The sequence below is a fragment of the Podarcis melisellensis genome (genome assembly GCF_964234715.1).
Source record: "Podarcis melisellensis genome assembly, chromosome: 13".
Lineage (NCBI taxonomy): Eukaryota > Metazoa > Chordata > Lepidosauria > Squamata > Lacertidae > Podarcis > Podarcis melisellensis.
In genome coordinates, this window is record NC_138545.1 from 24,719,640 (window position 1) to 24,732,282 (window position 12,643).

A 12,643-nucleotide genomic window follows, 5' to 3' on the forward strand; every position below is an offset into this window, starting at 1 on the left:
AGAGACTGTGATGGATCTCTCAAACTGGCATGAAATGTGAGGAGACAGCTTCTAGGAGCCACAGGTGAGAGCTGAGTGCATGGTGGGGACCAAAGGAGGAGAAACTACCCCAGAAAGGAGCATGATGTGTTCCTCACCAGATATACTCCCCCTCTCCGAACAACTTCTTCTACTGTTCTTTTAAACCCTGTACACAGTATGGGATTTATGCTATTTCTTTCCGAAGCTGATACATTGCATGTTAGACTGATGAGGCAAGAATGGGAACAGAGATAATAGCTAGTGAGTCAGGAGTTTGAGGAATCACTTGCAGCTTAGGACAATATGGTAGGGTAAACTCACAAGAATCGTATTGACTTGGATCCTCTAGAAATAAAATGAATAGGTTTCCAAAAGAAATGTTTCAACTCCTTCCATTCTCCTTTTCTGTGACCCTTGAGAAGCCACTTTGTGGAAGGGGCTCCTCACAACATGGGTCCCATGCCTTTGCTATTTTATTTATTTATGAACCTTTTGCCTTTGAAAAGATCTCAGGGTGGCCAACATATGGTTCAGTGACACTCTGCCTTCAAGGTAGTGTTCATAGCGAAACCAGTTTAGCTTCAGGGTGTTTCCTGAGCACCAAAACACAACAGACATTCTATCAACCTAATGTCTGAATATTGTTTTAAAGACTAAAGTCTGAAACCTGGGAAGTGTGAGGAGATCTGTGCCTGTACAGTAGGACTTTCCTAGGTTGCTTTCCTCACTGCAAACCACTGAACTCTCTGTACTGAAGGACCCTTAGAAATGCAATGTGAAAAGATTCAAGTTGGCTGCAGGTGGTTGGGGACTTATTAGTGGAAGTGCCTTTCTGTTGACGCAAAATGTGTTTGGATCCAGTAAAAAGCTACATTGGGAAAACTGAAATTGTGATATCATTCATTTCTCAATAAAGTAATAAAAAATATCATACATGGCAGTAAATATAATTCTAACATTAATGAAAAAATAAGACTTTAGAATGAACATTAACAATTTTCTACTACTGGAAATTTTGAGGGACCAAGAATGGCAAATTTTGCACTTTGTGATCTTCTTAGGAGTATACCTGACTACTGTATTCTGATGTTGCTATTTTGTAGTGAGAACACACTTTAAAGAAATGCTGTATTGAATGTTCAGACAATATAAGTTAATATCTATGAAGATTAATGGTATTCCCCCCCCCCCATTCTATAGGTTTCAATTCCTGGCTTCTGATGACTGGTAATCTGTGCTACTGTACCTCTTGAGCATGAGGGAGAAGTAATGTCTAATATAACAATAATCAATGATTTCCTGCTTCTGGGATTTTCTAACCAACGAGAGTTTCAACTTTTACAGTTTGCAATCTTCTCAGCAATATATCTGGTTATACTTACAGGAAATCTGATTCTCATAATTCTAGTAGCCCTCAACACCAACCTTCAGACCCCAATGTATTTCTTCCTTGTCAATTTATCGATAGGAGAACTTGGCTCCACCTCTGTCATTATTCCCAAATCAATGGCCAATGCGCTCATGAACTCAACACTGATTTCATATTCTGAATGCGTGACACAAATGCTTTCCTTTGTTTTTTTCCTGTCATCGGATGTGTTCCTCCTCACGGTCATGGCCTATGACCGATATGTGGCCATCTGCCACCCACTGCATTATGCGTCTGTGATGAAGTGGGGAAGATGCATCCAACTGGCAGGCGGATCGTGGATGGCAGGTTTGCTTAATGCTGCTGTGCATACTGGCACTATTTTTTCACTGCCCTTCTGTTCCAACGTTATCAATCAGTTCTTTTGTGAAATCCCACACCTAATGAAGATCTCATGCGCTGATTCATACCTCAATGAAATTTGGACACTGCTCTTCAGTTGCGCATTAGGTATCGGCTGCTTTGTGTTCATCGTCTTGACCTATGTGCAGATCTTCAGCACAGTGTTGAGCATGCAGTCCATGGCAAACAGGCAAAAAGCCTTCTCCACTTGCATTCCCCACCTCATTGTTCTCTCTGTCTTAGTTGGCACCATTCTTTTTACTTATCTCATGCCAGCCTCCATCTCGTCATACAAGCTGGACCAGATGCTTGCTGTGATATATTCTGTGGTTCCTCCAATGATGAACCCAGTAATCTACAGCATGAGGAATAAGGATGTCAAAGCTGCCCTGGGGAAGCTGTTTTACTGGAAGATTTCAAGCAAGAACACCATGCTTCCTTTTCACTGATAACCCTGCTGCTTACTCGTGTTAAATTATGGAATAATTTAACATAAAACTTATATCATTTCCCGCTTTATTTTCACTGTATTGCATTTTAGCATTGCATAATATATCGAATTCAAATTGTGAGTTATTATTAATATCACTTGGAATATAAAATGTTTGTGTAGTATGCACGGTAAGTCCTACTTAGAAGTGACACCTTAAAAGTAATAAACATAAATTGGGGTGATTGATTTTAATGCGTTACTCCAAATAAAACTGAACTGAACACAACCTAAACTCTGCTTCAGTGTAGTTCCCCCCCTTAATCACTTAAAGTGGAAGAAATATTTCCATATTGGACAAGCATTTGTTCCTGGGACAACACTTTCATGCAAAAGCCACTTGTTATTGTTTTCGATTTTTTTTTTTGTGTGTGGGAATTTCAATATTATTTTAAAAAATGGAAATATAATACATAACCTTTGAGTCTATGCTGCCCCTGGAGTAGGTATCCTTGTTGCTCTACCTAGTTATATAGTTTTCAAATTGTTTTCAGAAAGTTCACAGAAGAACAAATTTATGGTGACATCATCATTATCAACAACAACAATAACAACAACAACAACAAAAGGATGGGCTTCACAAGGACTGTAGCTGCTGTAGAGGACTGTAGCTCAGCAGAGAGGGCTCCTCCTTTAAATTTATTTTTATCTGTGGCATTTTAAATTATGGGGGTTTTGTGTGTGTTTTTTTCTTTGTTGGGGGGTGGGATGGACATTTGGGTGGGACTGGGAATAGGTTTAGTTTTAATGTAATTGTAAATTGTTTTTCTTATTATTAGTTTCTATTTCTTCTTCTTCTTCTTCTTCTTCTTCTTCTTCTTCTTCTTCTTCTTCTTCTTCTTCTGTATAGTTTGTGTTTTGCTTTTAAAGGGAGAAGGTCAGGGCTGCCTGGGAGTGGGCACCAGCCAACAGAATGGCTGGGGCAGGTTCCACGGGGGGATGCACTGGGACACCCGATTTCAGTGATCATGGTTAGGAGGAGGAGCTATGCTAAGACCAGACCATGTCATTACCGAGGAGGCGGGTTTAGTCATTGTTTGAAGACTATCCCTGCCTCCAGGTCTGGGCTTGACCAGAAAGATACCAGAATCAATGACTTGATTGGGGATGGAGGACTTGACCTGGCACGTGTAACAGAGACTTGGTTGAATGAAGCAGATGGGCCTGTTCTTGCCACTGCTTGTCAACCAAGTTTCTATTACACACAGAAACCCAGATCATATGGATGGGGTGGGGGTGGGGTTGCTGTGATTTTTAGGAAGTCATTAGTTTGAGCAGGCATCCTATTGGGAAGACCCAATTTTCTGAGTGCATGTTCTGGAAGTTGGGCAATAGGGGCAGTACAGGATTCCTTTTGGTGTACCAACCTCCCCACTGCACCAAGGATTCCTTGCCCGAGCTGCTTCAGGCTGTGGCGGATGTTCTCCTGGAGACACCTAGTTTGGTTGTCCTAGGGGATTTCAACATCCATGCCAACATGACCTTACAAGGGGTACCTCGGGACTACGTGGAAAGCATGGCCTCCAAGGGGCCCAACTCAGTCACAGACATGCCTTAGACCTGGTGTTCACCTCTATGGATGTGGGTGATCTGACACTAAATAAAAGCAAAACAAAAGAAGTGTCATGGTTGGATCACTTCCTGGTGCACCTGGACTTCTCCATGACCCTTCCCCTCTGCAGGGAGGTGGGCCCAAGTCAGATGGTCTGCCTCTGCCACTTAATGGATCCAAATGCTTTCCAGAGAGTGGTAGGAGATGTTTTATCCCATGTTAATAGCCTTTCAGCTGATTCCCTGGTGGCCCGCTGGAATGTGGAGTTAACCAGGGCTATCGACTGTCTGGCTCTGAAGCGCCCTCTCTGATTGCATGGAGCCCAGACAGCTCCATGGTTTTCCCCAGAGCTGAGGGCAATGAAACAATTGCTGAGACAGCCAGAGCGCCGGTGGCAGAAAACTCATTCTGAATCTGACCGGACACAGGTTAGAGCTCAACGTTAAGCCTACCAAGTGGCGATAGCAATGGCGAAGAGGATCTTCTTCACCGCCTCTATTGTATCTACAGAAAACAGCAGCAGGATACTCTTTCAGGAGGTTCACAACCATCTTTGCCACCGGGGCCTGGTAAGGACCCCAAGATCTCCTGCAATGATTTTGCAATGATTTTTGCAAATAAAGTCACTTAGATTTGGAAAGAGGTACACCCCACCATGGGAACAGGGCCAGGGCAGAAGAGTCCTAGAGTTTTGTCTAGTCAAGTTGCATGGGATCAATTCCAATCTGTTGCCTCCAAGAATGTGGACAGGCTGCTTGGATGAGTGAAGCCGACCACCTGTCTCCTTGATCCGTGCCCATCCTGGCTCTTAAAAGCGAGCCAGAAAGGGCTGGGTGATAGGCTCCATGGGGAATGCTTGCCTCTCCTCTGTGAGGGAGACTTCCCAGACCCGCTGTAAGAGGCGGTCATTAAACCACTTCTTTAAAAAACATCTTTGGACCTGGCCAATATGGCCAACTATCACCCAGTCTCATATCTTCCATTCTTGGGCAAGGTGTTTGAGCAGGTGGTTGCTGAACAACTCCAGGCATGCCTGGAGGATGCAGACCATTTGGATCCCTTCCAATCGGGATTCAGGCCTCATCAGTGGACTGAAACTGCCTTGGTCGCACTGGTTGATAATCTTTGGCAGCCTAGGAACAAAGGCGAAAGCTGTTTCCTAATTCTGCATGTCTCTCTCAGCAGCCTTTGATACCATTAATCATAACATCCTTCTGGACCATCTAGGGGAGCTGGGGGCACCGTTATACTGTGGTTCTGCTCCTTCAGCACAATGCAAGAATAAGGGCCTTGTATGATGAAAAATGCTTCAAAGGAGTGCATGTAAGAGTGACACTGTTTTGTCTCTAGGGCTTTGCTGCAGAGTTGCACAGAACCTTCAGGTAGTTAATCCCTAGGAACTATTCTTACACTTCTTATCCCTTTGCTCACACTCCTTAGCACTACTAGTTCTGCTTGTACCTAGCAAGGCACACAGCTTATGCTTGCACAACGACAGGTTGCTTCCTTCAAACGTCAAAGAAATCGGAATTTAATGTAAGTACATGAAGTAAATATGGACATTCTGTTTGCTGCCCTGAATGATGAATGATAGATGAAAGGATGATTGAAGGAGTGGATGGATGGAAAAAGTGATAAATATCATGTTATATGGCAAGTTAAGATTCAGGGAGAATTTCCAGCATCCAGCTGGAAAATATTTGTAGGGAAAGACAGATTTAAAACTGTTATCAAACCTCTCTCTTTCTTTCTCTATGGTTTCCTTTGCCTCAGTATTTAATTTTACTTTTGCATTTCTGTACATGTCTATTTCTGATCCCCCGCAAACCTCCTTCACTTCTAATCAATCCAGATCCACTCTATACATCAATGTATTGTGTGAATCTAATCCCTTAGTGACCCCCTGTCATGCACTTTGATCTTCTTCTGACATAAGTGCATTTAGCTGACATTGTATTTTCACTCCTTTGTGAGTGCCTGTTCTCAGAAGGCATGTTATTTGTGGTGTTTGCAAACTGCAGCCAAGCAGACATCATGCTCCATGTGACATTTGCCATGCAATTTCCTTTCATGCCTCAGCATGGCCTCATGTATTGTGTAAATATTGTGGGGATAGTAATGGATAGCAATACATACTTCTGCTAAGCATGTTTTCCTTTCTTAGGCATCCTGAGCTATTTCTGTCCAGCTCTCCATGGTGCGATATTTGCCAATTGACTATAGGCGAGAGTTCTGATACAGCAAGAACCAGTAATTTACGACTATTGAAATCACAAGGTTTAAAACACAGTTAAACAGGACTGTTGATTACAGTGAAACTTGAGTGCAATTATTTTGTGAAATTTTGGTTCATCTAAGGCAGTGGTTCTCAACCTGTGGGTCCCCAGATGTTGTTTGACTACAACTCCCATCATCCCTGAGCTCTGGCCTTGCTAGCTAGGGGTGATGGAAGTTGTAGTTCAACAACATCTGGGGACCCACAGGTTGAGAAAGGCTGATTACCACAGGTTGAGAAAGGTATTACCCTGGTGGTTCCCTCACTGTGAGAAGCAAAGTTACAGGAAACCTAGGACCCTTGTACCTATGGGACTGCCTCTCCTGGTATGCCCTGCAGAGGACCTTAAGGTCCATAAATAACAACACTTTGGTAGTCCTGAGCCCCAAGGAGGTTAAATTGGCCTCAACCAGCGCTAGGGCCTTTTCAGCTCTGGCCCCAACCTGGTGGAACGCCCTACCGCAGGAGATCAGGGCCCTGCAGGATTTGACATCTTTCCGCAGGGCCTGCAAGACGGAGCTGTTCTGCCTGGCCTTTGAGCTGAATTCAGTCTAACCCCCCCCTCCTCATTTATTTATTTTTGGTGGAACCCCTTATATGGGATTTTTATATAAATTTTCCCTCGCTCTTTTTGCTGGCCCATGTAGGACCAGCATGGATAGTTTGGCCCCGGTGAATAGTTGATTTTTTCTCCTCTTATGACAGTGATCTATAGGCTACCACTAAAATGAGGCTGCATTTTAAGCTGCACTTAAAACTATATTTTAACTTATATTTTAATCACCTTTTTTGTTTTTGTTTTTAAAAAATGTTTTTACTGTATTTTACTCAGTGTTAGCTGCCCTGAGCCCAGTCTTGGCTGGGGAGCCAGAACCGTAAAAGGGATTGCAGCTTTCACTGTGCAACGATCCCTCTTGCTGTTCTGGCTTCTGAGATTCAGAATATTTTTTTTCTTGTTTTCCTCCTCCAAAAACTAGGTGCGTCTTGTGGTCTGGTGCGTCTTATAGAGCGAAAAATATGGTAAATATCTGACTTCTAGAAGACATCTGAAGGCAGCCCTGTTTAGGGAAGCTTTTAATGTTTAACAGACCATTGTATTTTAATATTTTGCTTGAAGCCACCCAGCCACTGGGGAGACCCAGTCAGATGGGTGGGGTATAAATAAATAAATAATTAATAATAATAATAATAATAATAATAATAATAATAATAATAATAATTACCCTAGTATGGATTTTTCTCATGGTTAACTATGGCTACCTTTGCTTATTGTATAACTGTAGTTGGATCCTGGCTATAGTCTCTTTCATCCCAAACTGCACCCGAGTGAAGCAGAAACAATGGGTATTATTCAATGTTCAATGGGTATTATTCAATGTTTGTTAGGCTGACCATTTTGGGGGTCCTACATGCCCCCCCCAAGGTAATTTTACATTTTAAAGCAAATGTCCCAGATTTTTGGGGGGGGGGGGCTGTGTGTGCTTGGGCAGCTCTGGTTCAGGCAGGGACTCTGGTGCAGCCAATCCGGGCTCTGGTTCTGGCATGGTGGAGGGGCTATGGGGTGTCCAGATTTTTACCTCTGGAAATATGGCAAGCCTAAATTAGTCCTCCTCAGATTAGACCTGTTGAAATGCGTGGGGTGACTAAATTAGGTGAATTAATTTCAGTGAGTCTGCTTTGAGTAATCCTTAGTTGAATATTTCCCACGTGAATTTAAACAAATGCTGATATGCAGCCTTTCATAGATTTTCCTGATTCAATGACATATTTGATTGAATCAGTGTTTAATAGAATATATATATATATATATATATATATATATATATATATATATATATGCATTAAATCAGAGGCAGATAGTAGGAAAGAGAGATAGACTGCAGGTGCATATGAACAATGATGGTGGGTCAGAGCAGTGATGCCTGCAGCTCAGCATAGTGTCTCTCCTCTGCCCCAAACGAGCTTGATGCAGATGAGAAATGCACACAGACACTATGAAAGGCATGGCTATTCCCTCTTGTTTCACTCTGACAGTCAGATCTATACTGCTTCTGAATATAAAGCAAATCATTCCAAGCTTTCAGGAAATAACCCCACTTAGCAGGGAATAAGCCCTATTGTCTTAATTCTGAGTAGATGTGGTGAGGTTTTTCAAACTGCTCTACAGAAAGTGGAGATTTCAGGAAGAGGCGGTATGTGAAAATTGGGGGTCAAACTGTTTGCTATTTAGCTGTGCTGTTCAGTTTAGGGATTTTTATTTATTTTTTACACAAATGGTGAGCATGCTGCAACCTCTACCTTACAGTTCTCCCTAAAAATATCACTAAGTTAGAATATGTCTCTAGACCCTCCATGTGCCCATATTTTCCAGCGACAGTCCTGGATTTAGAGAAGCTGTCCCAGTTTCTGATTTGATCCTGAAATGTCCTGCTTTTCCTTAGGTAAAGGGAAAGGGACCCCTTACCATTAGGTCCAGTCATGACCGACTCTGGGGTTGCAGTGCTCATCTTGCTTTATTGGCCGAGGGAGCCGGCGTAAAGCTGGTCATGTGGCCAGCATGACTAAGCTGCTTCTGGAGAAGTCCTAGGCTCTGTGGTTTAACCCACAGCGCCACCCACGTCCCTCCTGCTTTTCCTTAGGATGTCCCTATTTTCATTGGAGAAATGTTGTGGGGTATGGAATTATGTGACCACCAAGTCATGGAGATAATGAACTATACAACTTTTAGAAGAGATCTGAAGGCAGTCCTGTAAAGGGAAGTCATTTTTATGTTTACTGGTTTATTATGTTTTTATATATGTGGGAAGCTGCCCAGAGTGGTTGGGGCACCGCAGTCAGAGGCGCGGAGTATACATAACAAAATAACAAAATAATAATAATAATAATAATAATGGAAGTCACTATTTTCAATGGAAAATGTTGGAAGATATGTGTCTGAATACCAGTTGTGGAAGAACATGAGTGGTAGAATGTTATGGTGCTTTTCATTTCCAATAGGTATTGAGTTGGCCATTGCTAGATACTGGATGGAACCATATTTTTGCACAAGCAACATTTATAATGGTCTCTCTTATTCCCCCAATAGACTGAGAAGACATGTCTAATGTAACCATCATAAGAGATTTCCTGCTTCTGGGATTTTCAGAGCAAAGGGAACTCCAGATCTTACGCCTTGCAGTATTCACAGCAATGTACATGGCAATTTTCATTGGAAACTTCCTCATCATCATTCTGGTAGCTAGAACTACCCACCTTCAGACCCCAATGTATTTCTTCCTTGTCAACTTATCAGTTGTTGACCTTGGATCCACAACCGTCACTATTCCCAGATCAATAGCTAATGCCCTGATGAACACAACACATATTTCTTATTCTGAATGTGTTGCACAAATGCTTTTGTTCCTTTTCTTCATGTCATCAGACATTTTCCTCCTCGCTGTCATGGCCTATGACCGGTATGTGGCCATCTGTCACCCACTGCACTATACCTCTGTGATGAAGTGGGGAAGGTGTGTTCAGCTGGCAGGTGGGGCATGGGCAGCAGGCTTCCTTAATGCTGCTCTGCACACAGGTACCATTTTTTCACTGCCCTTCTGCTCCAACATCATCACTCAGTTCTTCTGTGAAATCCCACACCTGATGAAGATATCCTGCTCTGATCCATACTTCAGTGAAATGTGGGCCCTTCTCTTTAGTTCAGCCTTAGGTCTTGGCTGCTTTGTGCTCATTGTCACATCCTACGTACAGATCTTTACAGCAGTGCTGAGAATGTCCTCCAAGGCAAGCAGGCAGAAAGCCTTCTCTACTTGCATTCCTCACCTCACTGTTGTCTCTCTCTTACTTAGTACAGGTATCTTCTCCTATGTCATGCCAACCTCCAGCCCTTCATATAATCTGGATGAAGTGCTTGCTGTGATATACTCAGTGGTTCCTCCAATGATGAATCCGTTGATTTACAGCATGAGGAATAAGGATGTCAAAACTGCCCTGTGGAAGCTGTTTTACCAGACACTTCCAAACAATAAATCAGTTCCATAGTTTAAAAACTACTGCTGCCACCACCACATGTGATTTGAGGTGTATGTCATTTCTACACCTGCTTAAAATATCAAGGAAATGGGTGGTTAAGGCACTTTATTGTTCACACCCCTTAAACAGGGAACACTTTCTCAAGGGTTGCCTATTATGCTTGCTTACAAACTTGGTACCATGCATCCATGCTTTGTCCTGGCTTTTGGGACGGGGGAGGAGACATGTATCCAGAAAAAAAACCCCATAGGTGCAGCAGCTTCCTCAGTCACATGCTTCATATAGCCATGATGAATCCCTGACTGAACATATCTGTTTAAGGCACTTTGCTTCCCTGCCGCAATCACAATTGTATAAAATCTCCAGGCAAGAATTCTACAGGTTAGCCACTTTCCCAATCCCTTGCTACAGATGTAGATGATGAATTTCTGCCTTTAACATCCATACAAGGCACCCTGATTCTGGCACATTCCACCTATTATAGTAAGTGTGGCAACCCTACGTGACAACATTTAAGTGTAATGGTAGTGACCATCCCCTGCTTGCATCCACATTTCACCTGCATGCTGTCCAAAGCATATTTTTCTAATGTACCACCTCAGTGCCTCATTCATTCATTCATACATATAGTGGTTCTTATTGGCATGCAGTCTCCTGTTTGACAGAATTGAAAAAGACTGTGCCATTGAAACAGATTTTTTTTCCAACTGGTGTTCAACCTTCAGGTTTATATTTCTATTTTCTAACATTGTTTACTTGGGCCTCATTTTATCTTTATTAGTGTGGTTTATGCTCTATATATTTACAATATAGTACCTTTATATAGTCAAAATGTAGTTTTTAAACCAGCTATATCCTCTTCTGTCTTCTGGTGTGCTAGAAATCTGGCTGCATGACATACATATATCATACCTGCTCTGCACACAATTTGTGGCCTATGAAACTGAACTCTGCTCACCAGCCAGGGATGTGAGGAACCTCCATTTTATCCTGGGTCTTAGACAATGGTGGGGAATGACATAGCATGACACAACATATGGCTAGTTCGCTGGATTTGTCTTGGGGGTTTCAGGGCTGCCTTTGGCTGCATCTGTAACAGGATTGCACTTCTGTATAAGTGTGCATGCACATGAAAGCTCATACCAAGAACAAACTTAGTTGGACTCTAAGGTGCTACTGGGCAATTTTTATTTTTTAAAAAATAGATATTTCTACTGTGTCAGACCAACACGGCTACCTACCTGAATCTAGAACCAAGGATTACAGTTACAGATAGGTAGCCGTGTTGGTCTGCCATAGTCAAAACAAAAAAAATTCCTTCCAGTAGCACCTTAAAGACCAACTAAGTCAGTTCTTGGTATGAGCTTTCGTGTGCATGCACACTTCTTCAGATAAGGATTACAGTGTACCTGTGTGATGTCAAGATGTGCCCCTATATCTTAAAAAAAATCACAATGCTCTGCTGAAGGAAAGAACATTGACAGACATGTGCAGTGCCTAAAGCTGAACCAAAACAGAGTTAGTGTGAGTTTTTTTATTGTCTTTTTAAAGAGGTTCATCTATCATTTACATAATAAACACAAAAAAGGGAAAAAAGAGCCTTCCACTGAGCACAGTCCCAGTGCTTTTTAAATAACACTAATGTCTCAACAAATGAAACTGATCTGTAGAAAATGTAACTTGAAAAAGAGACATTGCACATACCTTTGCAAACTAAGAAATCTCTAATTAAAAATATATATGAATATTTCTCTTTCAAATACAAATACCTTTCAAAATGTTATCATGACTGGTGGACTATAGCCATGTTCTCTTGATGTTGAACTGGAAATAAAGCTGAAACATGTTTTACAAAACTTTTCTGATTTTGTGTACTTTCCTGGGTTTTCAACGTTGTGAGTGATTCCCCCCCCCCATTAATATCAAGTCCCACACCCGTATAATGGTGTATAATTTTCATTGTCAAAGAACATCTCATTCACCCACACACCTACAAAAATCTCTTGGTACTTTTAACATTCAGAAATTTATTGTGGCATATATCTCTGTGGGGAGATACATACTGTAGAATGGGTGGAAACTGCTTTTAAGCGGTACTCTTCCATATGCTGGACATGTAGTGTATGCATGTTGCAATTCTATGGTTATCTGCAATTTGAGGGATCCTGCCTACAACGGTGGTGTTTTGCAGGCCTATGATTGCTTCCCTAATGATGAAGGGATTTCCCCAATGCCTAGCAGGGATGCTGAAGAGCTGCCATTGCATCAGCCTCTGCAACAATGTTACTGTTGCATTAATTACTTAAGCATTGCAGTTCCCCCGCCCCAATTCCATATGGGTATGATAAGAAACAGAAGAGGAATCCTTGCCTGGGTCTCACTGTGCGTGCAGCATGAGAAAGATAGCCTGAGAAAGGTAGACAGCAGCAATTCATGATGAGAGATAGCCTAAGACTGAAAACTTTGAAGGTGGTCTATTGCTCTCAGAAAAGTGACCTATTTTGG

At 42.1% G+C, this 12,643-nt stretch overlaps 1 protein-coding gene across 1 annotated transcript; it reads left to right on the top strand.

The window, feature by feature from the left end:
* LOC309354778 (uncharacterized protein) lies at positions 1-10,165 on the top strand. Its single transcript, XM_081885049.1, has 4 exons — positions 1-64; positions 1,222-2,212; positions 4,345-4,403; positions 9,200-10,165. Exons 2-4 carry the CDS (start codon positions 1,291-1,293, stop codon positions 10,145-10,147), a joined length of 1,929 nt encoding a protein of 642 aa, XP_081741175.1. The 5' UTR covers positions 1-64; positions 1,222-1,290; the 3' UTR covers positions 10,148-10,165.
* The last annotated feature ends 2,478 nt before the right edge of the window (positions 10,166-12,643 follow it).

Coding starts and splice junctions, on each gene's coding strand:
- LOC309354778 (XM_081885049.1), top strand. CDS start 1,291: ATGTCTAATATAACAATAATCAATGATTTCCTGCTTCTGGGATTTTCT. Junction 2,213..4,344: donor GTTTTACTGGAAGATTTCAA/GCAAGAACACCA, acceptor TTGTATCTACAG/AAAACAGCAGCAGGATACTC. Junction 4,404..9,199: donor ATCTTTGCCACCGGGGCCTG/GTAAGGACCCCA, acceptor CCAATAGACTGA/GAAGACATGTCTAATGTAAC.